General features: G+C 47.3%; 11 protein-coding genes across 11 annotated transcripts; 6 read left to right on the top strand and 5 right to left on the bottom strand.

Annotated features, from left to right (window-relative positions):
- Nucleotides 1–80: 80 nt before the first annotated feature.
- GGI43DRAFT_394931 (amino acid permease/ SLC12A domain-containing protein) lies at nt 81–2,465 on the top strand. The gene is made up of 4 exons (XM_083204817.1): nt 81–728; nt 821–2,106; nt 2,172–2,321; nt 2,378–2,465. Exons 1-4 carry the CDS (start codon nt 507–509, stop codon nt 2,415–2,417), a joined length of 1,698 nt encoding a protein of 565 aa, XP_083065548.1. The 5' UTR covers nt 81–506; the 3' UTR covers nt 2,418–2,465.
- GGI43DRAFT_394928 (flavin-containing monooxygenase) lies at nt 2,466–4,431 on the bottom strand. The gene is made up of 3 exons (XM_083204816.1): nt 4,025–4,431; nt 3,623–3,963; nt 2,466–3,564 (listed from the first exon to the last, which is right to left on the bottom strand). The coding sequence occupies exons 1-3, from the start codon at nt 4,277–4,279 to the stop codon at nt 2,616–2,618; spliced, it is 1,545 nt and encodes a 514-aa protein (XP_083065547.1). The 5' UTR covers nt 4,280–4,431; the 3' UTR covers nt 2,466–2,615.
- A 35-nt stretch (nt 4,432–4,466) lies between these two features.
- GGI43DRAFT_394927 (uncharacterized protein) lies at nt 4,467–5,683 on the top strand. The gene is made up of 3 exons (XM_083204815.1): nt 4,467–4,667; nt 4,736–4,978; nt 5,064–5,683. The coding sequence occupies exons 1-3, from the start codon at nt 4,655–4,657 to the stop codon at nt 5,468–5,470; spliced, it is 663 nt and encodes a 220-aa protein (XP_083065546.1). The 5' UTR covers nt 4,467–4,654; the 3' UTR covers nt 5,471–5,683.
- Nucleotides 5,684–6,371: 688 nt separating this feature from the next.
- Nucleotides 6,372–10,494, bottom strand: GGI43DRAFT_420624 (putative ankyrin repeat protein; the record flags this gene model as incomplete). Its single annotated transcript, XM_083207841.1, has 13 exons — nt 6,372–7,118; nt 7,202–7,344; nt 7,382–7,501; nt 7,531–8,058; nt 8,148–8,391; nt 8,421–8,534; nt 8,600–8,843; nt 8,906–9,553; nt 9,605–9,791; nt 9,851–10,002; nt 10,059–10,225; nt 10,291–10,398; nt 10,453–10,494. 13 exons carry the CDS (start codon nt 10,492–10,494, stop codon nt 6,372–6,374), a joined length of 3,444 nt encoding a protein of 1,147 aa, XP_083065545.1.
- A 750-nt stretch (nt 10,495–11,244) lies between these two features.
- GGI43DRAFT_172447 (uncharacterized protein) lies at nt 11,245–13,241 on the bottom strand. Its single transcript, XM_083199736.1, has 5 exons — nt 12,950–13,241; nt 12,706–12,819; nt 12,490–12,648; nt 12,395–12,436; nt 11,245–12,326 (listed from the first exon to the last, which is right to left on the bottom strand). The coding sequence occupies exons 2-5, from the start codon at nt 12,806–12,808 to the stop codon at nt 11,485–11,487; spliced, it is 1,146 nt and encodes a 381-aa protein (XP_083065544.1). The 5' UTR covers nt 12,809–12,819; nt 12,950–13,241; the 3' UTR covers nt 11,245–11,484.
- Nucleotides 13,242–13,704: 463 nt separating this feature from the next.
- GGI43DRAFT_172227 (uncharacterized protein) lies at nt 13,705–15,160 on the top strand. The gene has a single exon (XM_083199734.1). It carries the CDS (start codon nt 13,934–13,936, stop codon nt 14,858–14,860), a length of 927 nt encoding a protein of 308 aa, XP_083065543.1. The 5' UTR covers nt 13,705–13,933; the 3' UTR covers nt 14,861–15,160.
- On the top strand, nt 15,073–16,146 carry GGI43DRAFT_420623 (ATP-binding protein; the record flags this gene model as incomplete). Its single annotated transcript, XM_083207840.1, has 3 exons — nt 15,073–15,324; nt 15,401–15,626; nt 15,695–16,146. 3 exons carry the CDS (start codon nt 15,073–15,075, stop codon nt 16,144–16,146), a joined length of 930 nt encoding a protein of 309 aa, XP_083065542.1.
- A 101-nt stretch (nt 16,147–16,247) lies between these two features.
- GGI43DRAFT_172181 (uncharacterized protein) lies at nt 16,248–17,211 on the bottom strand. Its single transcript, XM_083199733.1, has 3 exons — nt 16,913–17,211; nt 16,512–16,819; nt 16,248–16,454 (listed from the first exon to the last, which is right to left on the bottom strand). The coding sequence occupies exons 1-3, from the start codon at nt 17,066–17,068 to the stop codon at nt 16,349–16,351; spliced, it is 570 nt and encodes a 189-aa protein (XP_083065541.1). The 5' UTR covers nt 17,069–17,211; the 3' UTR covers nt 16,248–16,348.
- Nucleotides 17,212–19,735: 2,524 nt separating this feature from the next.
- GGI43DRAFT_380047 (TLC domain-containing protein) lies at nt 19,736–21,377 on the top strand (the record flags this gene model as incomplete). Its single annotated transcript, XM_083202923.1, has 4 exons — nt 19,736–19,937; nt 20,006–20,319; nt 20,403–20,690; nt 20,757–21,377. 4 exons carry the CDS (start codon nt 19,736–19,738, stop codon nt 21,375–21,377), a joined length of 1,425 nt encoding a protein of 474 aa, XP_083065540.1.
- An 873-nt stretch (nt 21,378–22,250) lies between these two features.
- On the top strand, nt 22,251–24,604 carry GGI43DRAFT_394912 (TLC domain-containing protein). Its single transcript, XM_083204814.1, has 2 exons — nt 22,251–23,647; nt 23,707–24,604. The coding sequence occupies exons 1-2, from the start codon at nt 22,778–22,780 to the stop codon at nt 24,112–24,114; spliced, it is 1,278 nt and encodes a 425-aa protein (XP_083065539.1). The 5' UTR covers nt 22,251–22,777; the 3' UTR covers nt 24,115–24,604.
- A 10-nt stretch (nt 24,605–24,614) lies between these two features.
- Nucleotides 24,615–27,229, bottom strand: GGI43DRAFT_172082 (ferric reductase family protein). The gene is made up of 2 exons (XM_083199732.1): nt 26,721–27,229; nt 24,615–26,658 (listed from the first exon to the last, which is right to left on the bottom strand). The coding sequence occupies exons 1-2, from the start codon at nt 26,867–26,869 to the stop codon at nt 24,903–24,905; spliced, it is 1,905 nt and encodes a 634-aa protein (XP_083065538.1). The 5' UTR covers nt 26,870–27,229; the 3' UTR covers nt 24,615–24,902.
- Nucleotides 27,230–27,994: the final 765 nt, after the last annotated feature.

Genomic DNA, 27,994 nt, shown 5'->3' with positions numbered 1-27,994 from the left:
GGCTCGGTCCCCTCCCTTGGTCCAAGTAAAATAAATAAATACATGCGGGTGGTATCATGTTTCGTAGAGCCTTCTTTTCTCTCATCTGCTTTTTCGCTGACGTTTGTACGACTTGAAAAATTTTTTTTTGTCTCATTTTTGTCTCAGTGCTCAACCAACGACTGCTGCTCATCGAAGGAAAAAACCGGTTTATTTTGCTGAAGGACAACCGAAAGGAAAGATCGCGACGCATGGAATTCGTAGTCGAGTTCTTCTCTCTTCTTCTCAAGTCTATACGCTGAAGGGGTCGGAAGCTGTCTTTTGAGCTGCTTCTATACTCTTTCTGCTGGTGCGCATAGCTTTTTGCGCCCCTCCTTTTTTCCAAGACCTTAGGTAGGGGTCTTGGAGCTATAATTGTCTCGCAATTGCGTAAGATAGACGATAGATTGGGCTGTCGATTTGCCAATCTATATATATTACATGAAGTGTGAATTGTCTATAGTCGTCAAAAAGACAAATTCATCACCATGACTTCTTCCGATATCCTTCCAGCGTACCCCAACCAAGGGAAGGAAAAAGCTGATGAAATCAAGGGAGGCGCTGTCACCAATCGTGCCGAATCTCTCGACGACATCCGAGTTTCTTTGTCTTCCGGAGGTGACACGCGTCGAGACACGACTCACCGAAGGCTCAAGGCCAGGCATATCCAGCTTATAGGCATTGGAGGCACCATTGGTACCGTTCTTTATGTGCGTATAATGCAAACATGCACTTTCCTCCCATTTAACTGCTCCTGAATCGAATCGCGTGCTTATACGATATTCCATTTCTCAACCTATAGGTTCAAATTGGTCAAGGTCTCCTCCATGGCGGTCCCGGTAGTCTCTTCATCGCTTTCAGCTTCTGGTGCACCATCGTCCTCGCCGTAACGCTCTGCATGGCCGAAATGGTCACCTATTTGCCCATCTCCTCGCCCTTTATTCGATTCGCCGGCCGCTACGTCGACGAAGCTTTTGGATTTGCGACTGGATGGAACTTCTTCATCTTTGAAGCCGCGCTGGTTCCCTTTGAAGTAACGGCTTGCAATTTTATTCTTCGGTTTTGGACAGATGCCATTCCTACGGCGGCAGTCATTGCCATTGTAATTGTTCTCTACGCTCTCATCAATGTGTTGGCGGTGAAATGGTACGGCGAGACGGAATTCTGGGCTGCCATTGGAAAGGTTCTCCTCATCATAGGACTCATCTTTTTCACCTTCATAGTGATGCTGGGAGGAAACCCTCAGAAAGACCGCTTTGGATTTCGATACTGGAACGAGCCGGGATCTTTTGCGGAACTGTACTATGAAGGCAGCTTGGGGCGCTGGTTGGGCTTCTTGCAGTGCCTCATTCAGGCTGCCTTTACCATTGCCGGACCAGATTACGTCTCCATGGCAGCTGGTGAAGCCGAGAATCCTCGCGTGGTGATGCCACGAGCCTACAACGCCGTGTTTTACCGTCTGACTGCGTTCTTCATCTTGGGATCCCTCTGCGTCGGCATTCTCGTTCCATACAACGATAGTGAGCTCATTGCAGCCTTTGCAAACTCCAGCCCAGGTGCCGCTGCTTCTCCATACGTCGTTGCCATGAACCGCCTGGGAATCAAGGTCCTCCCACACATTGTCAATGCCGCTGTCTTGACTGCTGCTTTCTCTGCGGGCAACTCTTACGTCTACTGCGCGTCTCGTTCCTTGTACGGCCTTGCTCTGGAAGGAAAAGCGCCGAGGATCCTGACAACATGCACCAAGGCTGGTATTCCCGTCTACTGCGTTGCCATCACCTTGCTCTTTGCGCTGCTGTCATTCCTCCAGCTCTCATCCAACACTGCTGTCGTTTTGAACTGGTTCGTTTCTCTCGTGACGGCATCTCAGCTTATTAATTTCTGCGCCGTGTGCGTGTCATACCTCTGTTTCCACCGAGCGCTCAAAGTACAAGGCATCAGCCGTGACTCGCTGCCATACAAGGCGTGGTTCATGCCATATGCTGCTTATTATGCACTGGTGTGGACGTTTGTCATGGCATTCGTGGGCGGGTATACGGTTTTCTTGCCCCTACCTGGCATGTGGAATGTTGCAGATTTCTTGTTCTCGTAAGTATTTTCAATATGAGAAATATGCCCATGCCCTGAATAAACTAACGCCATTAAAATGATAGCTATTTAATGATTTTTGTATACCCAATTTTGTATTTCGGCTACAAAATCATCCGCAAGACAGAGATCCGCAAGCCAGAAGAAATTGATCTTTTCAAAGACTTGGATGAGATTGAGGAGTACCAGAGGAATTATATCCCTACTCCGCCAAGGTATTATTTTTCGATACTTCTGTTTTATGTAATACTGGCTAATTTTCAATTTATAGAAACGGATTCGAAAAGATTCTTGAAAAGCTCTTTGGCTGATTCCAAAACGCGGCAAAGAAGCTTCTTGGATTGAGGGCAAAAACTGCTTGGTTGGTGATGGACTGAGTAATTTTTGTCCTTTTGTGAATATGTGTATTGATCGTAGATAGACGCTTGAATCTACATATTTTCTCTATTTAACACTCAGCTTTTTGTAAACTATTCCGCATGATATATCCTGAAGCTGCATTCTTTTCTCTAAAAGCTTGTCCCCTCATCTCTATTCTTGTAAGCCTCCCCATTCATAAACTTCTTTTCCTGCTCGACAATTGCGTTTGGAATCCCAATACCAATGCCGAAAAATACAAAAATCGCCCACTTCCATCGGAACGGGTTGAATGTCACGCAAAAGATGAACCACCAGACCAGCTCGAGATATGTGAAGAAGTCAAAAGCACCCATTGGGCTGAATTTCTTGAGCGTGCGCGTCATGTCGATCCAGCGCTCCATCCACCATCGACTTGGTCTTGTTAGGGGGTCAAGCAAAAACATGAGAAGGATGCGAGTGTAGATGCCAATGTGCCAGTTTCCAACTGTACCAATTGCCTCCACGAACGTAGAGTTGATGGCGGAGATGGATGGGTGTGCCGGAGGGAAAGTTTGTAGGTACCAGTTTGGAGGGCCATACGGATCTTGGAAACAATCATCAGGAAGGATTGCTAGTGAAGGTCGCTTGAAGCCAGTTGCCATAACCACCATGTCCGCCTTGATGAGCTCCTCGTGACCAGGACCGTCTTTTGGAACACCGCGAGAACGACGATTGACCATGACGCCGTTTTTCTTGAATCCTTCAATGTCTCCGCGGACCCATTCTGCTTTGCCCTGACGAAGCTTGTCCATAACGTCAGAGTTGACCATTGGAGTACCCATGAAAATGCCCTTGTCGTGAGTTGGTGCTAAATCCTCGAGATCTCGGTAAAAGAACTTGCGGAGAAAGAATTCGGGTATGAAAGAGAGGAAAGTTTCTTGGCCAAAGACGTTGAGGCTGAGCAGCGTGTCTACAATCATGTTTCGCGGAATGATCCATTTATCAGATCGAGAAAGGATTGAGACTTTGGCTGCGCCGGCAGAAAATGCAAATTCGAGCGCTTCCACGGCTGATGCTCCTCCACCGATGATGGCGACATGTTTACCCTTGGCATCTTTTCTATATTGATGAATTAGTCGCTGAAGTTATAAGGGGGATTTTTTTTTAATAAACTTACCCAGTGAGTTCGCTAGAGTGATAAATTTCACCCTTGAACTTGTCCATACCAGGAACATGTGGGATTTTGGGGTCGCCGCAGGTACCAATCGCCGCAATCAAGCCGTCAAACCGACCAAGAGACGGATCATTGTTGATAATCCATCGCGTCTGCTCGTCTTGCTTGAGTCCCTTGACTTTGACGCCAAATTTGGTCTTTTCGTCCAGGCCGTAGTGTTTCCACACTTGCTCAATCTGCTCTACAATTTCCTTGCGAGTGGGATAGCCGCGCTCCCATTTGACAGCGGGATGGAAGCGGTACATGAGGGAGTGGATTTGGAGGCCGGATGTTTCATTTACCCTCTGTAATGTTCATTAGCCAACCTTTGTTCTCTTCCATTTTTGTTATCAGATGGTGGCTTACGCTCCAAATACCACCAAGTCGTTCCCTCTGCCCCGCCTCAAAAATCGTCACGTCAAAGCCATGGCCAACACAGTGAGCTGCCGCCGAAACGCCAGTGAGTCCAGCACCGATGATGGCAATTCTCGGGCGCTTTAATTCAACGTTCTTGGGCGGAGCATTGGGGGCAATGAGAGTGTTAATGACCCATTGCAGCAGCTGGTAGAGGAAGAGTAGTGGGTGAAAGAGCGGATTCGCGACGCCCAGGTCTTGAGCCATGACTGCGACTCATACAATGTAGTTTGGAAGAAGAAAAGCATGAGAAAGTGAGATTGATTGAGGTAGAAAAACAAACTTTTATAACATTCTTTCTCCCATCTCTCTCTCATAATCCAGCATTCGTTATTCTGACGTCACAGCCTCAAGCCGGCTCATCCCCACATGGATGAACTCATCGATGCCAAATCTGGAAACGATTTTATCGCGAGATGCTGCCCCTGCTTTTGCATGTGATTGCAAGCTAGCAGCACGAATCCCTGAAACAAACGCCAAAAACGACACTCATAACGGCCAAACTTTGCACTTTTCATACTTTTGAAACTCAATTCCGTCACCTTGTTTCTTTGTCGCGTACAATTTCCACGTAGCATCACCATGGAGAATCCAGGTAATTTGTGAAAGCTCACTTCTATTCTCTGGTTTTTCTCGTGATAACTAACAATGATTCAATTCTAGCTCAAGAAATCGCCTCTGTCATTGACACCCTTACCAAAGGCTCGCCGCAGCAGCAAGAAGACACGCTCAATACTTACTTTCTCCCCAACGCATCCTTTATTCACCCGTTTTGTCGCGTTCCGTCCTTCTCCCAGGGCTCTATACCGTTGGCCAGTGATCTTGATTCGCGCTGGCTCATCCTCGGTATATACCGCTGGTATCGCACGCTGAGCCCGCGCATTGATCTCACAGTAGACTCAGCCGGTACGTTGTCTAAGTCTATAGCCGCAGAGAATGAGTAGCGGTGTACCAAAACGAGCGTACTTTGATCGCTAACCTAGAGCCGCAGTATTTGATCAGCGCAACAGGACGTTATTCGTTTCCATTCGCCAGACCTTTTCGATATGGTTTATTCCCTTCCATAGCTCTTCCGTCAAGCTTGTCTCTGTCTTGCAGCTTGCGCAAAGATCCTCATCAGAACCCGGACAACTACCTGCGAAAAATGGCATGGACGGTCGATCGTCATCTGCACTCTCCGGCCCAGGACAGGAGAGGCTGAGATATTACATCGCCAGCCAAGAAGATCTGTATCAAACAAACGACTTTGTCGCGTTTGTGTTACCGGGTTTGGGACCTCTGTTGGTGTTTCTGTGGCAGCTGTACAGTACCGGCCTTTCTGTAATTGGATCTCTTTTGTTTCTACCAGTGTATTACTTTTTGAACGGCAGCGGTTTGAAGGCCAGAAGAGAGGCATAGAAAAACTTAATTTTCCTTTTTCCCATTTACAAGCTTGTACAGGGTGGATCTCTCTAGATAGTATTGGCTACGTTAGATGTACGCATATTTCGTTTTAGTATCTTTCTATGTCTTGTTATTTCCAGCCACATCCTTCTTTATCTTACTACATGTATTCTCCAGAACATCGCATATTTTATATAATACTCCTAATTCCAGCCCTACCTTCTTTTACAGCCAGTTCCGTAGCTCTGCCAAAACTAAACTATCAACGTCATATCCCATACGCTGTCAGAGGCTTCTGTGTGTCAATATCCTCTAGGGTATTGCCATTAGCCATGTTATTCATTCAACTTGGCCCATAGTTACGATGCGTGTAATAGCCCGCACTTCCGCTATAACTGCAATCTCTTCTTTCAGTGGCGGATGGCTATCAGTCTGACCGTTCTGGAGACTTGCAGAGCTATTGGTATTATTAGGAACGCTGGGGGCTGAGAATCGAGGCATATCCATGAAATAGTAGGGTTCGTCATCAGAATATCTGACTGGAAGCCCTAGGGTAATGTTCGCTGGACGTGACGGCTCATTAGGCTCAAAGCTGGCGGCTATGAGAGCACCTATGTAAACCGGCTAGAAGATATGCTGATCTGTAGGTTTTGCACTGAGATGTTGACAAACTCGCCCATTTACTTACATATAACACAGTATACTAGCACGCTTATCGTTTGTGAGGCACCTGAGGGACTCCATCGCATATAGCAATCTCGTGCTCCTTCATATTTCCCCATGATAATAGAATATAAGTGTATTATCATAGCCCCAGGGTAGAATTAAGCTGTAATAAGTTTATATTTACAATACATATATCTTATATTTTAGAATAGGAAAAAAAAAAGTCAAAACTGACATTTCTTTGAAAAGGTCAATTTCCAACTAATAAATTTGATATATCTTCATCCCTAAGCATAATACTTATGTCTAATGCAGTTTCCCCCACCATATTTTTCGACCCAACTACAGCCCCGTATTCAAGCAGTAACTTAATTACCAGCTTTGAACCTCGGCGTGCAGCTGAATGTAATGGGGTATCCCGATTATATCTGCTTTTAGCAGATATATCAGCTCCGTTCTCTAACAGCAGCTGAACAGTGTCTACTTTACCCCAACCCATTCTCGGGTCAATGGCATCAAAGAGCGGTGACTCTCCTTGGCTAAGGTTTGCTTTATGCTCTATAAGAAGACGCACTATTTCGATGTGTCCGTCCCGGACAGCCCTACAAATAGGAGTCTTCTCGAAGCTGTCAATTGCATTAATGTTTGCGCCGTTCTTGAGTAACATCCTGGTTAGCGCTACATGGCCTTTGCCAGCTGCCACATGCAGCGCTGTCTCCTTACATGTACCTTCGCCTTCTCCTGTAATATTAGCGCCTTTATCAAGGAGTAGCTGCATTGCCTCCTCATCGCCTGCAGCGGCTACATTTTTCACCTGCGAAGTGGCCAGCCAAGTTTCAAAATCTATCTCTCCGTCAAGGCGATCCAATAGATGCCGCACTATGGCTTCATGGCCACCCCAAGCTGCCAATTTCAACGCAGTATCTCCAGCTTCAGTCTCTGCGGTGATATCAGCTTCTTTTTCGAGAAGCATATCCAAGAGAGCTTTGTGTCCCCCCTAGCAGCCAGATGTAGCGCAGTCTCCCCGGATTTATTCTTCACATCAACATCAGCTCCTTGTTCGAGAAGTATTTCCAAGACAGCTTTGTGCCCCTCCCTAGCAGCCAGATGTAACGCAGTGTCCCCGAACTCGGTCTGAGTATTAATCTCAGCTCCACTCTCTAGGAGTAGGCGCACCACCGTATGGAAGCCCTCCATTGCGCTATGGTGAAGCGCTGTATGCTCTGGATACGTGGAAATGCCACCAGTCGTCTGAGAAACGTCTGCCCTTCTTCAGCAACAATCTAACGACATCGTCTTGCCTTTGACTATAAATTCCTGCCGCAGACCAGAGAGCTGATTCGCCCCATTTATTCCTGTAATTTACATTGAAGCCCTTTTCTAGAAGCAGTCGTACTATCTCCACATACCCCATGCGGCGGCGATATGGAGCAGAGAATCTCTGCTATAATCGGTGTCTGGAAAGAGAGCAGCGTCTCGCTCGATCAAAATCTTCATAGCGGCTTCTTCCCCTGCCCAAGCGGCAGTGAGTAGCGGTGTTTTTCCAGCCTCGGATTTTGTTTCCAAATTCGCACCTTTGTTCAACAGTAGTGTGATGGCTCCTACGTGGCCGTTTTCAGCTGCCCAATGGAGTGCTGTTTCGCCATGCAGCGTCTGCAAATCAATTTCCGCGCCGTTTTTGAGCAAGATTTCTAGCACTTTCTCATGGCCGTTTTGTGCGGCCCAATGCAGGGCTGTCGCTCCGGAAACTGAGCTTGTAGGCACCTTGGAGACTGCGTTGACACGAGCGCCTTTGTCAACCAATAGCTGTACTAATTCTGCATGCCCTCTTCTTGCAGCCATATGAAGTGCCGTCCAGTTGTGTTCGTCCTTCCCTTCTATATCTTGGCCGTCTTCTAATAATATCATCACTATTTCTTTTAAACCGAAGAACGATGCTAAGCAAAGGCCAGAAATTAAATCGGAAATCGATGGCTGGGATACTCTTGCTCGGCCAACGCCTGAACAGAAGCCGCTAAGCCTGTACGTCGTCGTAAAAAGCTCATTAATAGATCTTTAGTGACTTTCCCAAGCATACTATTGACATGGTCTCCCCAGTATCGAGCTGCGTAACGGAAGAGTGGGCAATAAATATCGATGTTCAAGTCGGGGCACTCGTATTTGGTAAATTCGTGGAATGTAAAACCAAAGCGGTGTTCTGCCTTCACTGCTAGAAATTGTTCGAACGAAAAGAGTTCGAAAGATAAATACATGAGACAGGTCTCCGCGATCTTTGTTTCTGGATTAAAAATCGTTCAACCTCTTGTCGGTCCATTCTCCGTCTGAAATACTCCTTTGTGGTGTAGTGGATAAATGATACCGTGTTGCTCTCAGCATGGTAAGTCACTATGCCAGCACATACGGAGGCTATGGCCTCTTCATCGGTAAAAAGTCCTCGTTCAACTCCATAGCATCCGGGTCAGCTTCAGCTGCCAGGACGACAGCCAAGCTATGGCGAAGTTCCTGGAGAGTTAGAGGCCGGGCAGCATAGTATAGCCAAGTCAAGATCTGTTTGGCCATCCTGACGTCGTCATCGTCTTGATTTTGGATTCTCGTGAGAACATCCTCGTAAGCTGTATCCAATTCTTTCAAACCTTCAGGAAGATTTCTCAAAGTATACTCGACCATTCCGAGAACGTTCTTCGCGGCTAATAAGTCAATATATATTCGAACAAGCAGAAACCTAAAGCGTTCATGAACGCAAGTCTATTGCGGAGGCGAACAATTCAGTTCAAGAGAGCTTACATTCCATCTGATTTCTGTGCAACCGTCTCGACAATAGCCTCTCGCAAGCTAGGCTTTCTTTGAATATGGCGACTCAGGTTCTTCGAGCTCTTAATGCGCTCCTGAAGATAGCCCTTGATGGCATGTTTGCTTGCATGAATCTCCAAGCGCTGATCTGCTGCAAATTTTAGCGCAATGGATGGTAAATCCCGAGAAGTGAACAGAAGCTGGGTTTTGAGCGGTAGTCCTTTGAGCTGATCTAAAAATTCGTCTCGAATATCATCAACCGTGCGGTGAGGACACTCATCGAGACCGTCGACAACAACAAAGACTTCTGAGAAGCTTTCAATCACATCTCGTAGGAATGCAGAATATTCTCTAAGACTTAAATGAATAGTTTTCGTAGTATAGGACTTATAAATCTCGAGAAGGCCATCAGGAATCTTAGGGCTTTGCCGGAATAGCTGTTGCAAAAGACTCGCAATCAAATTAGGAACTGTGAGTAGCGTATTACTGTAGTCGCAGTAAATATAGGCTATGCCAGTACTAGGTTGTTTAATCTTCATCTCTAAGTGGTTAATAATAGACGATCTGCTGTGTGCGTTAGCTAAAGGAGCGAATTTCTTGCAAATTGTGCTACCTACGATAAAATAGTCTTTCCAACGCCAGCTGGGTGCCCATTAGTATGAAAGAGCGAAACGGATCGGCGAGCATAGTTACATACGTTGACCCGGACACCACAGTGTTCTATCAGTTCTGGAGAGCCAGTTTTTGAATTCTTGGGTGCTTTGTAGCCACTCCCACGTCCCGTCTTGCCGACCAGGCAATTCGAAGATATCGTGCTGCTTTTTCTCAAATATGTCGAATATTGGAGAAAGCCATTTAGAAAAGCGTTGAAGATATTCATCTGTTTTAGCATATAAATAAACACACTCTGTGCCCTAAATTTTAGGTAGTAGTACTTACTGCCGTAGAGGGACTCTATTGTATCGATTTTGTGATCAAGGCCTGCCAATGAATTTTGAATGTTTCCGATTCCCAGCTGGGTCTTATCCACTTCAGTGGACAAATATTTGAGCTGACCAGACACGATGTCAAAATGTTGAAGGGAGGTATTGCTATATGATCATCAGAGCTCAAGGAAGCTGAAATTCTAAACAGAGACAGTACTTACATATCATGTGTTGTCAGAGTCAGATGCAGTCTATCCTGTAAATCTCCTATAATTTCTTGCAGTTTGATTAATGTGCTTTTCTTAAATGGATTTATAGCTCTCCGAGCTTGCGAAAGTAATCTCTCGCCTATGGTATCGCGCAGGGGGGAAAGTTTAATCCTTTGAAGCTTTTTGTTCAAGTTGGCGATCCATCTTCGCAGAGAGCAATACTGTCATGGATTTTGGAAATAACCTCTAATTTAAAGTCTTGATTATCGAGGGTCGACTTTATCAGTAGTAAAATTTGAGTGAGATCTCGTATAGAGTTGTATGTTGTCATAACTTCACTCTCGGCATCCTTCTACGAATTATAATACTCAAGCAAACCTTGGCAAAGCTCAATACCAAAAGACACTATCCCAACAACCCCGGATGCAACACCAAGTGCCTCTGCCATGACAAAACATAGATACAGTCAATATGAGATATTTTAAGTTTAATGCCTTTTTATAAACTATGTTTATAATGTAGATGGAGAGAGAATAAAAAAAAGTGTTAGAAGAAAAGAAGGTATAAAAGAGACTTGTGAAAAAAAAGAGGAGGAAGTTAAAGAGGGGAGGGTTAAAGAGGGGAAAATAAAAGGAGATAGGCGTCCTGCAGCCGTGATTGGATGCCTTCTTCCGAATGGCAGCTCGAATAGAGTCGCACATGGCAAATAGCATTGCTGAGGCTCTTTTGGATCAATGCTCCAAGGCCTCCACCATGGGAATAGTTTTTTGCCTTATAATTAGAGAGTGAAGACTTTGAATTTGGAAAGATCAACGCCCCCAGCCCTTAGAAACATGCTCATATCGGGTCTTAGTATGATATTCGACCCGGTTGCGATTCCCTATTGCGTCGTACGATAAATCGTGCCTTTTCCTGTTAGATGATGATATTCAGAGGAAAATGTTCTCAACCTCTTCAATACGCCTCGTAGAATGCTCTGGCAGGAAAGATGCAAAGCTACCAGAATATTAGAGTAGACGCTGTCTTAACTTATGCCAGACTACTTGAAATCGAACAACCATGGGATACAGTTGGCAGCAAGCGCACGCCAAAAAATCTCGATGCCGCGTATTGACCCAGGTTATCATGGTTACGTATTAAGAGATGTCGGTAATCTGCTCCAAAAGAACCAAATTAGCAAAATATCATTGATTCGCTGATCGTTTCGCGATGGACAGACCAGCTAGATTATGATTCTTAAATCTCGTTAAATATGGCCACAATGTATGTCCATAGAAGAAAACTCGCCATTTTCAAGAGCCCGATACGAGGCTTCAAGGAACTTCTGCTGTTGAAGGTGTAAATTATACTCTTTAGTGCCTTGTTAAGTATGTATTATAACCCTCCATTTTAATTATCTATTATTGCTTTTTTTATATTCTCACAATCTCGGTATATTTTAGATGTTTTCTCTGTTCTGCTCTGCCTTCCTAGTCATCTGAATGTATGCGGCTGCCTCTTGTACTTTTTTATATCTACTGTCTTGATCTTCCCAAGGATGATCACTGTCATATCTCTCTGGTCCTTTTTTATACTCTAACAATCGCGGACGTCGTTTCGTGCTCACCACTGCGACGCTGATGGGCAGGCCGGCCAGAATTGATGGCGAAACTACTTGACCTGTCGTGATTATGATTCTAAGAGTTCTTGGGTATATCTTGACCAGCATGGAAAGCGCCATGGCAATATTGACATCTTGAGCGGCCGGGTCAGGAATACACTTGTCGAGGTTGTCGATAACAATAACGATAGATCCCATTAAAGGCATAATCGCGTGAAGTATTTTCAAAACAGCACCAAAAGTCGATGCTTTGCGGAATTTTCTAGCATTAAAAACGTCTGGCGCAGAAAGAGTTAACTCTGGCCTAGAAGTAAGGAGTTGCAAAATCAGCTGCTTCAAAACCTGCTGTGGCGTCCATCTTACGCCTTCTGGACGGTCGCACATGGCAAATGTTATTAGTTGGCCTTGCGAGCGGCATATATCGATGAGATTGATAGAGAACTCAGTTAGCCAGCGTTGCCGGCCATTGTTCTCAGATGACACCCAAAAGATCGAATTCTGAGAACTCTCACAGAGCCCACGCCATTCGGCGAGGCGTAAGAGAATCCCGTTCTGGCTCCAGTGATCACGGATATCAGTAAAGAAACGCAATGATTGCCACCTGCGAAATTCATCTTCTACATCACCAACGTCATTATCCCAAACATCAAAGATTTCTGCAGCGTAGTGACGCGATTGCGCTTAGCCAATTGGGGGGGAATGGTCAGCTTAACCTGTTTCTCTGTGGTAAAGAGCTCCAAGGACTTACCGAGGCTTCTTATTTGCAGTTGTCGTTTCAGCAAGCGAATTTCTATTCACAAGTTATCAGCGGAATGATATAATATCATGGAGAAGAATCTCTACCAGAATCTAGGATCTCGATGCTCGCTGTGATATATTTCTGCTCCGCAACATGCCCCGCATCGCACAACACCTTGAGCCTTGTTGCGACTCTCTTGACATTCTCAAGGTAACTAGAGAAATTGTTTTTTGTACGTGGTAGTATGGCATCCGCTAGCTGTTCTATATCGATATCAGAATACAAGAAATACAAACTGCGCTCTGTGCTCAACAACTCACTAAAAAAGTTGTGAGAATAATACATCGAAAGCCTCCACAGTAAGTCCAGTGTGTGTATGTAGAACTCTGTGAGCGCTTGTTTCATGTCGTTCGTTGGGAACATGTCTTTATAACCTTCCAAAATTGGAACATCTTCAGATAGAGAAGTAATGAGGCCTTGGACCGAGTCAATTTTATCTTTCCTATCCGAGATCCCCTTTCATCTGTTAGTATGCCAATAGCCATTACAGTTATAACCACATACTTTGAAAAGAATCCAGAGACAGGCATAGGGAATTGAATATTCGGGACTCTGAGGAATAAACACGTCGATAATTGGCTTGATCTGTATTGCAATTCTAATTAATGCGTGAGCCGAACTGTCTACTTTCTGTAGTAGCTCCGGCTTAGATGCTCGCTTGGCTTTGATCTTCCCTTTCTCTTTGTTGATAAGGCTTTCCATCCATGCTGCGTCATACAGTATTGGTTTCTTCAACAATATCGGCGCGCTTTCGACTACCTTTCTGGCCACTGGTTCTGGCTGGTCGTCCCACCAAGGCTGTGAATTTAACTGCTCATTAATATCCTTGCATTTTTGCAGGGCGCTAGCATAGATGGTACTGAGCGCAGAGATTAGCAAAGTGCCATAAACTAATAATACACCAACAGAATACATGGACTTACGCATCTTCTTCTGATCCAGGCTGGTACCATTTGCTCCAAGATTGGTAGCTTTCCATCTTATCCATTAATACGCTCGGTATCTTGCTTTGTTGCGAATGTGTAATGCTCCTACGTAGTGAAATATGAAAAAATGGAGCTTCTCAAAAAAAAAAAAAAAAAGGTCAAAAGTTGAGGCAAAAACAGATACGAAAGGCTAAGAGGTTTGCAGCTTATGCATGCAAGGCAGCAGCTCTCGCCTTTATTAATGTAGGTGGCATGTATCGTATGTATCTGTACGCAGGAGTGGTAGCATCGGGGTTAACCAACCCCGCCTCCTCGTGATGGGCGTCCAATCAATGATTATATAACCTTCTTTTCAGCTCCAGAATTCAAAAAGACAAGAAAAAAAAAAAAGAAAGAAAGAAAAAGAAAAAGAAACTTCATTCAGTCACAAAGCTATAGGACACGTCTCAGCTACCACCTTTGTATGAACCACTGAGACCGAAAACTGCAAAGAGCAGAATCCTATTAGCGCCATCCAGAATCATTTCATCAATACGACCGCTGGGAGATTGATTACTGGAACATGTCGTCTCGAGGGGTAGAATTTGAATCAGGACTTCCAGAGGCTCCAAGCCCTCTAGCGAAAGACTTTGAGCAGCCAAGAGAAAATCCTTCTCGTCCCCCCTCCCGCGCATATAGTCTCGAAGACCGCAGTGATTTCTATCTTCATCCAAAGAGCTTCAGAGACTTAATTGTCGAGTCCGACGTCATCGGAGGGTTCAGAACAATTGGGATACGTTCAAAATATCTTCTTGATGCCATCGAAACAGTTAACAAACATCCGCCACTACAGCCAGTAACAGACTGTTTCACTGAGCAGGAGCCCTATCCTACCCTCTTCTATTATATGGATGATGTTGAGAGAGAAATCGCTCAGATGAACAGCGAAGACGCAACTGACGATTTAAGGGTGTTACATAAGGCCATCGACTATATATATCCTGTGTGGAACGAGGCACGTAAAGAAAAGCTCACAGACAACATGGTGAGCCACAGTACGATATGGAAATATTTTCGCCCTGGCGATCTTGTTCTCCGAAAGGATGATATCGGTAATCTGTGGCTTTTTGTCTTGATCCAGGCTACCTACTACAGAGATCCGACTAGGTATCAGGTCGAAAAAAAAGAGAGAGTAACTTTCGAAACCTGGTTCTTGACTTGGAGTGCAGTTGATGGCTGTTTGATACGAAAGTATGCTGCTTTTGTTTGTCCCGAATTTTCTGGTCAAATGCATATCAAGTCGCTTCCTGTTTATCCAATAGGCGATCAAAAGGAAATACACGGAGAAAATATTGAAAAAGTTCTTGCAGAAAGGGGCAGAAAATGGTGGAATCTCATTTCTACGCCATCGATCTGCCAAAATCATTGTGGGCTTGCATATGCTAAAAGCGTCCCAAGTCTAGACGGTGAAAAATTTCGAGTATGTTGTACCGATTTAATTATTCAGTAACATAGATCACTACGCCGCACTTGAAAGCTAACCAGAATCAAGCGGATGGCAGAGTGGTGATTGACGAAAATTCGAAAGGTTCGCCAGAAATTGATCTTCTTATCAAAACTAATTACGAGATGAACAAGCCCAAGAGAGATATAGACGACTATAGAGTGGAGTACCAATGGGATGGACTCAATACATCTGCAAAACTAACTAATGAGCAGGCAATGCTTTGCCCAGCCGTCATAGGATGCCACGATTTGAGAACTAAGAAGAGTTATACCGTTAGTGTTGATAATCTACAGCCAGTTAAATGGAACAAAGATGCTATGGACCATCTCGTACTGGATACTAAGAAGAAAGAAATGCTCAAAGGCCTTGTGCGTTATCACTTCGATCGAAACCGTCGCAATGACAGAGGAGACCTTATTGCGGGCAAGGGGCAAAGCCTTGTTATCCTCCTCCATGGACCACCAGGTGTTCGTTCTTCTTCTTCTTCTTTCTTTCTTCTCAAATACAGATTGAGTAACACTAAACACTGATACTACATGTTAGGTTGGAAAGACGTTGACAGCAGATTTGACCGCCGAAGCCGTAGGAAAACCTCTTATTGCAATGAGCATCGGCGAAATGGTGTGGGGCGACACGCGGCTCGAAGGACGGCTGAAAACCGAGTTTCAACGAGCCATAGACTGGGACGCAGTTCTTCTCTTGGATGAAGCTGATGTGGTGCTCGAGGCCCGAACCTTTGAAGATGTGCGAAGAAACGGAATTGTGTCCAGTTAAGTCATAACTCACACGCTCTATATATGGCGAGGTCACTCTGACTAATCTGTTGCCTGCTTGTAGTATTTCTGAGAGAGCTGGAGTACTACAAAGGAGTTCTATTCCTCACTACGAATAGGGTTAACACAATGGACACTGCGTTTCAGTCTCGCATCCAGATTGGTATCGGCTTCCAGGGCATGACACCCAAAATTCGAGCAGAGGTCTGGACCCAATTACTTACACTAAATGGTCGAGACAAGATTCTTGGGCCAGAAGCACTCAAAATCATCCAGACGAAGCTGAGCAAATACGAACTAAATGGACGACAAATTAGAAATGTTCTAAATGTTGCAGAGGGCCTTGCATTTCAGGAGGATGGCGAGGACGGGAAGCTGAGATATAGACACATCGAAGAAGCCACTAAAGCAGCAGCAGAATTCCAAAAGATGTTGGAGGAGTCCAGGTCAATGATGAAGCTGGAACAAACAGTGTGGGCACCGTACAAGGGTGGTGATGACGATTCGATATTCTAGCTCGTCCACTTGCGAGGCTAATATTTAATATCATGGTTCAAATATCGTTTCTTCATATCATAATAGGGTATACTTTGCAGCCGCCTCGTGCATGCCTTGAACAGCACCATCTTTTTCAATATATCTAAAATTTCAACATGCAATCCTCCAAACGCCTTATAAATGCCTCAAATTATCCTTATGCGTAGCCGTCAGGGCGAATTTATACTTGAACCATATCTCGTCTCCGAGGTCGTGGTTGATTGACCTGGCGGAATTCAACAAAGCATTCGAACCCGCCCCAGACGATGAATAAAAATCTCCATATCCTATTACCAGTCAGCGACTATCCATTTATTCTTCCCACTACCAATAGCAGCACTTACACGACGGCAGTAAGCATCCACACCGCAATGGCCAGCATTTTGTTTTGCGAAAAGCCTTCTCTGCTTATAACATCGGTATCCACTCCGCCGGTGATTTGCGCCGTCGAATCGCTCGAGAGGAGGGCGGCGAAGCCATCGGCCTGGTATGTGTAGCGCGAGAAGATGATCATGACGATGCCGCCGAGCGATATAGCGAGGGAAAAGAGATCGTGGAGGAGGGCGCGCGCTGGCGAGATTGGATTGAAGCCAAACGCGCGATCGAGCTTGGCGACGACGATCCATGAGTCGTTGAGGATGGCGATGGCGGACTAATAAAGGACGATGTTGAATTAGCTATAGCTTCCCTGGTAGCTGGTAGCGATGACGCTATAACCATGACGATGTCACCAAGCAAGACTCACCCCTACAAGACCAGCTGCAACAGCTCCACCCTTGTCGGACCATTGATTGATGATGAATGCCAAAATCACCAGCGTCGTCACGCCCGTCATCCAGGCCACCGCGCGGGCGATTATCTGGACGAGGGCATATGGACCTGGGCAGTAGCGTCTGGTCATTTGAATATCGGGCTGGTGGAGACGGCGAGGTTGAGGCGAGATTTAGCGTCGTATTGGATTCGAGGATAAAGCAACGACGAAGAATACAAGGAATAAAGACACAGCGCTGAACAATGAAGAATGAAAGCTGAAAGAAATTAATATTCACTGGCGTGCCTTTGTTTGCAGCGACGACGCAGCTAGAAGAAGGCGAGAGCTGAAGAAGAGAGCTGAAGGCTGAAGTGAGGTAATTCGCAGAGCAAAGAGCACAGCCAGGCCGCCTATCGTGGGCTGCACTTGGCGTTACATGCAATGCACGGGCTGTCAGTGGCAGCCGCCGTTGGATTTCCACGTGAGACTCCAGCTCGCCTCACAGGCCACGGTTGACGCCGAGGTGGTGTTGCAGCGGCATGTACTTTGTGTGTGCAGTACTTCGTATATTAATCGCTGGGGTGCTGAAGATGGTGTGAGCAGAGTGAGCAAAGCTCCAGCACGAGGTACTGTTTATTGTTTGCTTGCTTGGTCGGTCTCAGCTTATGCAATGTATTCTGCGCAGTGTGGAGGAGAAGGAAAAAAAAATTAAAAAGAAGAGTGTAGAGAGAGGAGGGGAGAAGAAAGACAAAAAGATGCACATAACAGGAACGACAATCGATGCCGGCGCGTGGGCTAGTTGGTGCCAGAGCTGACACCAGATACTATCGAGAGAAGCAGCTGGTGGCTGGCGGCATTGTTTGGGATACGAGCCAATTGCTGGCGGTAAAAAGCAGAGATGGCGAGAGGTCAGCAGTCATGATTCGATGAGGCCTCTCCAAGTCAGCTGGCATGATGGCTGCATCTCTTCAGCTTTGGGGGCCAGGCTAACATATATGGTGCTGGAGCTTGCTTGTGCTTGTCCCGTTTGCCCTCTGATCTACTTCGTATAGCACCTCGACTACGACCTGCTGATGCCACTGCTAACTCCTAACGGCTCCGCGCTGATCCCCGGAATGCTGCAGTTGTTCATCTGGGGTGACAGTCAAATGCTCAGGGCACAGATCTCGATCCAGAGACGCGGAATGCCGTGAGTGGTTCGAGGCCGCGGCACTGCATCAGGCGCGAAGCGCATTTCGCTTCATCGTGATTGAAAACCAGAGGCTGGGGGAGCTTGGACGACATCAGGTACAAGCAATAGCCGCCGAGCCCTGCAGCAGCTTCAAGTACTGCTAGTCCTTCCAGCCCAAGATGCGACCCTCGCTCCACTGGCATTGATCTTAGTGGAGGCGCGCTCGATGCAAGGGAGCTTCTTGTGCCAGTGTTGGCCAATCGTATGGAACAATTGAGGCCAGCTTACCGAATACGCAGCGGTATTAATACTGCTGATAACAGCGGTCTGGGATTTGGCTTTATCTTGCTTCTAAAACATGGAGAGGTGAATCAGATCGCTTGGGCACAAAGACTGTTCAATTGATTGTCGTCTTACACTGTACAGCGCCATCTCTGCCCTACGTGGAGGCGATCGCCACGCCTCTCCGCATTTAGGGCGCCGGGCCGCTAAAGGCGGTCTTTAGTGCTTTAGTGGCTGCTCACCTTGCGACTCTGTGCTCGTGCAAATACAGGCACCTCGTGTGGACTCGGCTTTTGCTGTGGAGAGCTGGCTGGCCCCGCCACATGAATCGTGCCTCAATCTTGCACAGGGGAAGATGGAACGATGGAACTGGCCTGAGGCCTTCTGCATCTACGTAGGAGGCTTCTGGCTCTCGGAATGTTATTTCGCACCTTATCACGAGTTCATCAGAGTTTGTTACGGTAAATTCGGGTGAACATGAGTTGACCGTCGCCACTATGATGATGATGCGCCGCGCAGTTCCGAGATTTAGTTCTCACTACGTGCTGACGAACCTCTAGAGCCATTCACCTATCCACTACATGTTTATCAAGCAGGCGAATATTTATAGCAATCAGGATGGCGTGGTACAGTACCAGCAAAACCGTTGAGAAGCAGAAACACAGAGACCCTCCACTCTGGTACATGAAGCGTACATATGATGCGTCATGAAAAGGCAGTCTGTTTACCAGGTTCCGCGGATTCCGCATGAGATGCTCGATGCCCAATTGAATACATGAATCATGGAATCTGGCAATTGAACAAATAAAAAGGCCATCGAGCATTGGTTTTCTTCAATTTTTCTTCTCCAAACTGCGCTCAAGTCTTTGCTGTCTCAGCTCGTATTTCACCCTCAGTGAATAGATCAACGCAAATGTGAAACGCGTCCAGCGCCATCCCAAGCTAAAAACTCCGCACAGCCTGCTTTTCGAATCCACTGCACAGCTTGGAGCTAGCAAGCCCAAAAAACTAGAGCCAAATCAGTCCAGGCAGTCGTTTTCCCCTAATCTCTCTCCCCGGGACTCTTTTTTTCTCTGCAGCTGTTGAGAAAGGCGGGAACCGGGCCGTTTTGTTCGACATTTCTCGAACTCGCCCACCAAAGCACCGACAAACAAAGTCTAAAATTCAATTCACTCTGGACTTTGTAAAAAAAAAAAAATATTAAAAAAAATTACGCCAAGAAAATAGCCTTGTTTTATCATTTTATCGTTAAAGCGCCTACCAAGATCTTGTACCTCTGCAAAGCCTAATCTCAACTACTGATTCGCGGACAAACCCTAGCTCGTTCGTTCTCACTTCCCCTCTCTGCCCACCCAACTCAAAAGATGGACATTGCAGATATTGACAGCCCGCACTCCTTTAGTCACCTCAAAGAGCTCGTGGAGATGAAGTCCGACGTCGAGGCTACCGCTCATTCGCGTGAGCAGCTCGCTTCTAAAAATGAGCGCTTAATTGCGATGCGGTTAAGGACGCGAGGTGGAGGCAAGAGCCGCAGCCTCAAGCAGCTGTTTCTCGATTACCAAGCTGGTATGTCGCCTTCACTCCCAACCAATTCATCAATTGGACTACGAATGCCCATGCTGACATTATTTTAGGAATCGTTTTCAATCTCGTAGCTCTTCTCTATCTCACCCAATTGCTGATTCCCAAGGCCCGGCCCTACACAAGGCCCTTCTGGACACTCTCTCACTACAACCCCTCTACTGGAAAGTACGCGGTTGGTCCCAATGACATTTACTACGTATTCTACTATCTGGTACTCTTCACTGGATTACGCGATGGCCTTATGAATGGCGTTTTGGGTCCTCTGGGACGGCGTTGGGGGATCTCCAAGGCCAAGGACGTGGAGCGCTTTGCCGAGCAGACGTGGATGATTTGCTACTACTGCCTTTTTTGGCCTCTTGGTGTAGTATGTTCTTTCTTTGAGCTCTTTTGCTTCATCCCCTTCTTTTTAGAAAATAGTCTATTTGCACTCGCTAACCTACCTCACAGCACATCTGGTACAACTCCCCGTACTTTCTCAACATGGCCGAGCTCTGGACAGACTGGCCCAGCCGAGAGATTACCGGAACCATGAAGTTTTATTTCCTTGCGCAATTGGCTTTCTGGATACAGCAAGTCTATGTCATCAACATTGAGAAGCAGCGAAAGGATTACTGGCAGATGCTGTCGCACCACGTCGTCACCATCGCACTGGTCGTAGCCTCGTACCACTACCATTTCACGCGTGTTGGCAACCTCATTCTGATCATTATGGATATTGTCGACATTGTCTTTCCAGTTGAGTCTTACCCGCTTCTTTAAACCTTCTAGCTTGTAAAAATAAAGTTACTAATGAATCTGCAGCTTGCCAAGTGCGCCAAGTACCTGGGCTTCAACACCCTTTGCGACATTCTCTTTGGGCTCTTCGTTGTCGTCTGGCTTGCCACCCGCCATGTATTTTTCCTCATGGTGATTCGCAGCGTCTACTTTGATGTTCCTAGCATCGTGCCGTATACCTGTTTCAAGGGTGGCGTGAACAACCTGCAGGGTCCTCTGCCCCAGCCTAGCGGGTTGTCTTTCCTGCTTGAGCCATTCAAGAATCCAGAGGGCTTGATCTGCTTTAACCAGTCCATCTTTACCGGCTTCTTCACCTACCTCGTCGCGTTACAGGCGATCATGAGCGTGTGGTCTTATGCTATCCTCAAGGTCGTTGTAAAGGTGCTCAGCGGTCAAAACGCTGAAGACATTCGCAGTGACGATGAAGAAGAGGAAGAAGTCAGCGAGCTTGAAGGAGAAGAGGAAGACGAAGAGTTTGGGCTGCTAGAGGAAGACGCCGAGGTGGACGATGGCATGTTGAAGGCCTGGGAGCGCCGAAACCGAGTCTTGCCCAAGAGGGCTGGCAGCTCCAGCGGCTTGCATCTTCCCGGTCACAGTGATCGTAAGGAGTTTCTTAACCGGATTGGATGCGAGAAGCAAATCGACTGAGCCGGAAAGGGAAAGAATATGCTATCACTGGATGATTTATGTTATGTGCGACTGATTTAAAAAGTTTTTGTTTAACGAGCATGAGACAAAATGGCTTTGTTCTTGCGGCCACCGCGGCCACCGATAGACTCTGTTTAGATATGAGCTAAGGGGTTTATCAACACATTGCGGGTCTGGATCTGCTATAGAAAAGGATGCTATCTATGATACTATGAATGCCAGCAAATATATCTTGGTTATTTAAGTTTGCGATATCGCGCCTGATATCGGTGTAAGCTAATGGGCACACTTTCTACGGGGATAGCGGACACCCGCCTCCGAGAGCAACCTCAATTCAGAATTATTGGAGTTTTAATCTCCGAGCATGAATAGCACTACGCAAATTATTTTGTAATAGCAACGATAAGTCAAAAAGGCGTTGATTCTTCTGTGATCCTTCAGACATCGTGAGCCCGCGGGCCCCGTGTCTCAGGGGGCCCAGAAAGAGGGTCCAGTCTGGAGCACGGAGAATTAGCATGGATGAGGCGTCGAGGCCCTCGGAAAGATGCTTTAGCGTTTTAAGCCTTGAAAGTCCAAACGGGTCCCTTGCATATGGTCCCAGCAGGATCGTCTGATGCCTGTTCGTTTATAAGAGTTTTCGGTGGATTAAATGTGTGTGAGGCTGGATATGTGGCTGCCGGCAGCTGATTCCGAGTGTGTGCAGTAGCAAACGCCACGCGCAAAAGATGCTTTTTCAAAGGAAACTATTGATGCTGCAGGTACAAGAAAAAAAAAAAGAAGAAAATAAATGAATAATAAATTAAAATGAAAAAAAAAAAAAAAAAAAAAGCCTCATCAATGGAACTTTCCGCGATGAAGGTCATTCTTTTCTTTGATGCTCTCAGCTGATCTGACTGACTCTCAGAATCTAGTGTTTACCAGCCGCCGTTGAAGACAGACGTCATCAGGCATTAAAAGTGTCGGCCCGGGCGAGAAATGCCGACGGCACCGACTCTTTTGTCCCTTTATAAACCGGCGCACAAGACCAGTCGAAATCCGGGACCTTGGTGGGCGAGATCCAGTAATTGCGGCGTTGCAGCCATTCGGCAAGTTACTAAAGTGGTACATCCGGAGACGCCCGCCTTCTTGGCACCATTTACATCATTCCACCAAGCAAAAAAAGCTGCCCAAAGCCATTCTGGAGACGCTATTTCAGCCCATCTGACAGGTTCGCGCTGGAGCTTATAATAGCTCCCAAGTACCCTCCAGGTCACTGCTTTTAGACCACCCGCCGATTTAAAGCCTGTGCTGGCCACCCACCACCAGCTGCCGCTATTTCCACGGCTATCTCGACTTCGCTTCTTCACGACCGCAGCTCAATTACAGCTACCACCACGCTTCACAGCCCTTCTCTCGCAGCAATGGCTCGGCACGACGCCGCCCCGTTGCTCAGCTCGTCGCCACCGCCGTCCCAGGCAAACGGCGCTGTTCGTCGACGAAATCAGCAGCTTGCCGGCCCTACCGAGATATCCGCTGCCGCAAGCAATGCCGCCAACGGCGCTGCATCACGTCTCTCGACAGACAAGAAGAAGCGACGAAAGGCCCGGTCTCTGTTCCGACGATTCGCCCGCTTCTCGTTCAAGCACAAATGGGTCCCTCCTCTCATCCTGCTGATCCTGTTTGGCGCCGCCTATGCCGTCAACCCAACCGACTCCAATCCCGTCAGCCGCTTCATCTTCCTCTCGTACGAACAGCCAAATCCCAACGCCCACCTCGACCCGACGCTGCCTGTGCACTATGGAAAGGGCCTGTGGGACGTGGCCTTTGTGGCCTTTTACACGATTGTGCTGTCCTTTACGCGCGAGCTGATGTTGCAGGAGCTGCTGATCCCGCTGGGCCGCATCAACGGCATCAAGAGCAAGGGCAAGCAGCAGCGCTTCGCCGAGCAAATGTACACGGCCATCTACTTTGGCGTCGTGGGCCCGACGGGTCTCTACGTCATGAGCCGCACCCCTGTGTGGTACTTTAACACGGCCGGCATGTACGAGACGTTTCCGCACCGCTCGCACGAGGCCGCCTTCAAGTTCTACTACCTGTTCCAGGCGGCGTACTGGGCGCAGCAGGGCGTGGTTATGCTGCTAGGCTTTGAGAAGCCACGCAAGGATTTCAAGGAGCTGGTGGCTCACCATATCGTGACGCTGTCGCTGATTGGGCTGAGCTACCGCTTCCACTTTACACACATGGGCATTGCCGTATACATTACTCACGATATCAGCGATGTCTTTCTGGCAGTATGTTTCAAATCGCCTCTTGTTTACTCTGTTAATGCTAACCACTCTCTAATTCACAGCTCTCCAAATCGCTCCACTACATCGATAGCCCGCTGGTCGTCCCTGTCTATGTCACCAACATCTTTGTCTGGATCTACCTCCGCCACTACACCAACCTACGCATCCTCTACTCCATCCTCACCGAATTCCGCACCGTGGGCCCCTACGAACTCAACTGGGAGACGCAGCAGTATAAATGCTGGATTTCCAACATCATCACCTTTGGGCTGCTCGCCTCGCTGCAGGCCCTCAACCTCTTTTGGCTCTACTGCCTCTTCCGCAGCATGTACAAGTTTGTCGTCTACAAGATTAAGAAGGACGACCGATCCGAGTCGAGCGAAGAAGAGAATGCGCAGCCCGAGGCCGAGCCTCTGGTGGATGGCAGTGGGATTGCCAAGTCTGCTGCCGGCGCGAACGGTTCTCTGTAGGGAAATATTTGGTTCTTTTAAGATCTTGAATATGTACTCTGCGAGTATCGGTTGCAAAAAGTTGAACTTCCTTTCTTTGAGCTTTGATTAAGAGCCCCGGCATGGCGAAAAACATCTTATCCTTTTTATTCTCGTCTTGAATTTCTAAATATCGTTTACACCTTTTTTCTTTTACACCGAATTTAATCCATGGCGAATGATGACGATTACGGCAACGACAAAAAAAGAATTTGGACTCTCCAGTGTACAGTATCTTGGAGTAACATTTCATATATATTCCACGATTTTACGCTAGCCACAAGACTAGCTTTTCTTCTTTTCTTCTGGAAAACAACGCTGTTGGCTTTAATTGGATTATGTCTGTAGTAGGCACTGCTACATGGGATGCAGCTGGATGTACCTATATCGACTGTTTTATCGACTTATGTTTTTTGCATACTACAAGTACCTACTTACAATAATACTTAATATCAAAAATTATTTAAATGAATAAGAGCCTCACTGCCTCTGTGACCTGACTAGTGATTTATTACATGTATCATTTTTTTCCTTCACGTCATTGCCACTGCTGATCTTGTTCAAATACGCTTTTATATAATATATGGCTCATTTCGGCCAGGAAAACTCAAGATAATGCCGACTACCCGACCAACGCCAGAGGTATATGCTCTATATACGCACGCCATATATACTAATTTGTATGTATGCACCCAAACCAAACAAACCAAACCAACCAGATCATTATTCATAACAGCTCATTATCCACCCTTGCCGGGCTCTATAACCACTTAGAACGAATACTCCTCGACGTGGAGATAAATGCCCTGTGCGCCAGTTCCCTTGTGCACCGCTCGCTCATCACTCAGCCTGCTCACACAGTTGCGCGTCGTGGCAACAATTTCAGGTCCTCCACAGACGACCACTGCTGTCTCGCCGAAAGCAACCTCGACAGGTTGGCGGATCAGCTGCTCGATGTCAGGTCGAGCGGTGTATTCGCGAATGACAGGGAGACTAGGGGTAGATTTCTCCTGTTGCTCTTGCGTCTCCTTCTTCTCGTCGCTGCTGGATTTGCCGCCAGTGCAGCAGCAGCATGAAGTTTCGTGAGGTGATGTGATGGCTGTTTCCTTCTTGGGATCGTTGTTATCTTCGCTGCTGCTGCTGGCTGTGATGTGTGAAATGCTGGTTTCGTTGCGTGAGAGGGGGAGGCCATCGCTGCCAAGGCCGGAGCTGGTGATGGCGACGTGGATGTTGATGATGACGCCCTTTTGTATGAGAGCATCGCCGGCTTTTTGTGCACGTTGGACGTAGTATTCGACTTCCCTGTATGTCCTGGCCACAAAGAGTACTTCAAATCGCTTAACACATCCAACAAAGTCTGCTTGAGCTGCAGCCTCTAACAGAGGCAGTGTGAAACTCGCCCCGGTGGAAGCTCCAATGAGGACCATGGTTTCGTAAATATCCCATCGAGGAGGCGTGCCGTAAGGACCAGAGAGGAATCCCGTGAGCGAGGCTTCCGGGTTCTTGGAGGCATATGTGTGGATGCGCTTGGAGAAGCCCTTGTGCTTGCGAAGAATGAGCTGGACACTGTTGCAGCAGCAAGTTCCCTCGATTTTGCGCGCACAGGCAATGGTATAAGGGTGTGCTTCCAGGGGGCCTAGTCGTGGGATCCAGAGGTAGACGTGCTGGCCAGGAGTCCAGTCAAAGTGAACGTCCTTGATGGTAACAACGGTGGTGGTATCGGCCACTGCGCGAGCCAAGATTTGGTGACCAACTCGTTTTCTGCCCTGGCATGCTGATCCGCCGGCCTTGAATCTCAGATTCTGCCATAGGAGAAGAAACCAGCGAGCAGCACGATCAAAGACGAGGAGAGAAACGGCCAGCCAGAACAAAAAGCGAGCATTTGTGGGAATGTGAAAGTAGACAAGCACCAGCATCGCAATAGAAGCGGCAATGTGCTGTAGGACCCAGATCTCGTACGATAGTCTGCGGATGGGCACGAAGCCAATCACCACATTCCACAGCAAGATGCCCCAGGCGCCCAGCCCGTATTTCACCATGGGCATTGTCTCCAGCTCTAGATCGACAAAGTCCGCAAGCACCCACTCGGTCCAAAAGTGAAATCCATGCACCGTCGCCGTGACAAACATTGTGCGCGCAACCCATCGATGCAGCCAGTTGAGCCTCTCATGGCCCGTCCCAACCAAGAAGCCAATAATGTTGACCTTCATCGACAGCAGGAATATCATGGGCAGCTGCGTGAGCGTGACCCAAGCGTTGCGGTAGCCGATGCGCTCCCAGAAGTTGACATCGTGCACGACGGCGTGCCAGGACATGAAGTAGGCGATGATGGACCAGTAGCAGAGCAGGATGAGGACGCGGCCTAGAGGAGGGGGAGTGAGCCAGGTGAAGTGGCGGATGGGCACAAAGTACTGCGGGAGGGAGATTTCGCGGATGATGGCGGTGATGGTGGCCCATGATTGGGAGAGGAGGCCGTTGGGGCGGGTTGGATGGGGGTTTGAAGCTGGATCGCGAGCAGCTTTGAGTCTTGAATCTGAGAGTTAGCAAGGGATATCCAGTATCCAAGAGTTGTGTTTGCATATACACACCGTTTGAGGGCGCCAATGTGGTTGATGCCGCGAACGCCCATTAATGATGCTACGACGACGGCTGTGATGTACCAGTAGGCGCGAGCAAAGCGATGGTTGATGTCGGAGCCAAGGCCCGTCATGCCATCGCCGCCCATGTCCATATCCATGATGGCAAGAGTTATGGGAGAGCTGTTTTGAGAGTAGGAGTAGAATTAGAGGTTGATGGCTGTAGTGGATGGATAGGTAAATCGCAGATATCAAAGCGAAAGAGTGTGTATTAGCCGGCTAATTCACTGACGCATCTTTCCCTCTTTTTCCTTTTCCGAGAATGCAAACACCCAGTCGTGTGAGGGGTTCTCTTCGTCGCTCGCTCTACTCTTGTAGTGTTATGCTGCAGATTCGCCGACGATGCGTCTCGTGCCGGTATTCCGAGATGGTGAGGATGTCAGAGCAGCAAATACAAGCTCTAGTAGGAGGTTATGAGCAGGTTTCGTCTGAGGCGGATCAATTAGTTGGCCGAATAAACTCTCTCACAAAGGATAAAAAGAAACGTTGTGGGGTGGGAGATTCCAAGGCTCCTCTTGGTGGAGTGTTGGTGTGGCATGTGTGACTAGGAGCAGAGGAATAGTAATGTGTAAGTAAGCTGCTGCCAACGGAAGCAAGTTGCTAAAGCAGGCATTTTAGTGTCATCTTCAGCGGCCGTTGTCCGATAGAAATACGAGATTGGATGTCTCTAATTATGTCTAATTATATGAATAAAGAGCTTGAATTCGGATGTCTCTCCTAGATGGGGTCCTGTGGCCGCTTTCAGTTTCAGAAGTCGAGGTGCCACCACGAAGCCGCGAATTCCACCACAAACAAACGAGACATTATAGTCTCTAAAATACCATGACATGTCTCTCTCTCGACAATGCCATGTCTGTCTCTTCAAGGATAGCATCGCCAAAATCCCAAACCTTCGGCCTCGAGCATCAAACACCAAACCGTTCAGCTCAAACCCCCAACATCCCAATATCCACCGCCAGTCGCTCCAAGCGCACCTTGAGAGCCACCATAAACTTGCTCAAATGCTCTCAGATGGGTGGCCTGGCCGTGTCTGATTAGCTGGCTGCGCTGCTAGTCCCTGTCTTGGGCCCCCGCCATTCGGAATCCGGAAATCAGTGGGCGGCTTTTATTGGAGAAGAGGCGTTTTAGACGAGCTGAGCTAACATGGGAGCGCACGAGTAGCATTTTGGCCAGGGTACACTTGTTTTGATGCTTAACTCAATTGCTCCTTGGGGGGAAGCGAGTCC

This window comes from Trichoderma evansii, assembly GCF_050947405.1.
Source record: "Trichoderma evansii strain SZMC 28006 chromosome Unknown GGI43scaffold_2, whole genome shotgun sequence".
Taxonomy (NCBI): Eukaryota; Fungi; Ascomycota; class Sordariomycetes; order Hypocreales; family Hypocreaceae; genus Trichoderma; species Trichoderma evansii.
The sequence above is the reverse complement of the archived record's forward strand: the minus strand, read 5'-3'. Positions and strand labels throughout refer to the sequence as shown.

Bases quoted from the DNA above. Each gene is read 5' to 3' on its own strand.
- GGI43DRAFT_172082 (XM_083199732.1), bottom strand. From the start codon at position 26,869: ATGGATATGGACATGGGCGGCGATGGCATGACGGGCCTTGGCTCCGAC. The intron at 26,659-26,720 runs GTGTGTATATGC...CTCAGATTCAAG, and splicing joins CACATTGGCGCCCTCAAACG to ACTCAAAGCTGCTCGCGATC.
- GGI43DRAFT_394912 (XM_083204814.1), top strand. From the start codon at position 22,778: ATGGCTCGGCACGACGCCGCCCCGTTGCTCAGCTCGTCGCCACCGCCG. The intron at 23,648-23,706 runs GTATGTTTCAAA...TCTAATTCACAG, and splicing joins TCAGCGATGTCTTTCTGGCA to CTCTCCAAATCGCTCCACTA.
- GGI43DRAFT_172447 (XM_083199736.1), bottom strand. From the start codon at position 12,808: ATGTTCCCAACGAACGACATGAAACAAGCGCTCACAGAGTTCTACATA. The intron at 12,437-12,489 runs GTAGAGATTCTT...ACTTGTGAATAG, and splicing joins CATCGAGATCCTAGATTCTG to AAATTCGCTTGCTGAAACGA. The intron at 12,327-12,394 runs GTAAGTCCTTGG...CAATTGGCTAAG, and splicing joins ACTGCAAATAAGAAGCCTCG to CGCAATCGCGTCACTACGCT.
- GGI43DRAFT_172227 (XM_083199734.1), top strand. From the start codon at position 13,934: ATGTCGTCTCGAGGGGTAGAATTTGAATCAGGACTTCCAGAGGCTCCA.
- GGI43DRAFT_394927 (XM_083204815.1), top strand. The intron at 4,979-5,063 runs GTACGTTGTCTA...CTAGAGCCGCAG, and splicing joins TCTCACAGTAGACTCAGCCG to TATTTGATCAGCGCAACAGG.
- GGI43DRAFT_394928 (XM_083204816.1), bottom strand. From the start codon at position 4,279: ATGGCTCAAGACCTGGGCGTCGCGAATCCGCTCTTTCACCCACTACTC. The intron at 3,964-4,024 runs GTAAGCCACCAT...TGAACATTACAG, and splicing joins GACTTGGTGGTATTTGGAGC to AGGGTAAATGAAACATCCGG. The intron at 3,565-3,622 runs GTAAGTTTATTA...TCATCAATATAG, and splicing joins CACTCTAGCGAACTCACTGG to AAAAGATGCCAAGGGTAAAC.
- GGI43DRAFT_394931 (XM_083204817.1), top strand. From the start codon at position 507: ATGACTTCTTCCGATATCCTTCCAGCGTACCCCAACCAAGGGAAGGAA. The intron at 729-820 runs GTGCGTATAATG...CTCAACCTATAG, and splicing joins CCATTGGTACCGTTCTTTAT to GTTCAAATTGGTCAAGGTCT. The intron at 2,107-2,171 runs GTAAGTATTTTC...TTAAAATGATAG, and splicing joins GTTGCAGATTTCTTGTTCTC to CTATTTAATGATTTTTGTAT.
- GGI43DRAFT_172181 (XM_083199733.1), bottom strand. From the start codon at position 17,068: ATGACCAGACGCTACTGCCCAGGTCCATATGCCCTCGTCCAGATAATC. The intron at 16,820-16,912 runs GTGAGTCTTGCT...GTCCTTTATTAG, and splicing joins TTGCAGCTGGTCTTGTAGGG to TCCGCCATCGCCATCCTCAA. The intron at 16,455-16,511 runs GTAAGTGCTGCT...GACTGGTAATAG, and splicing joins TGGATGCTTACTGCCGTCGT to GATATGGAGATTTTTATTCA.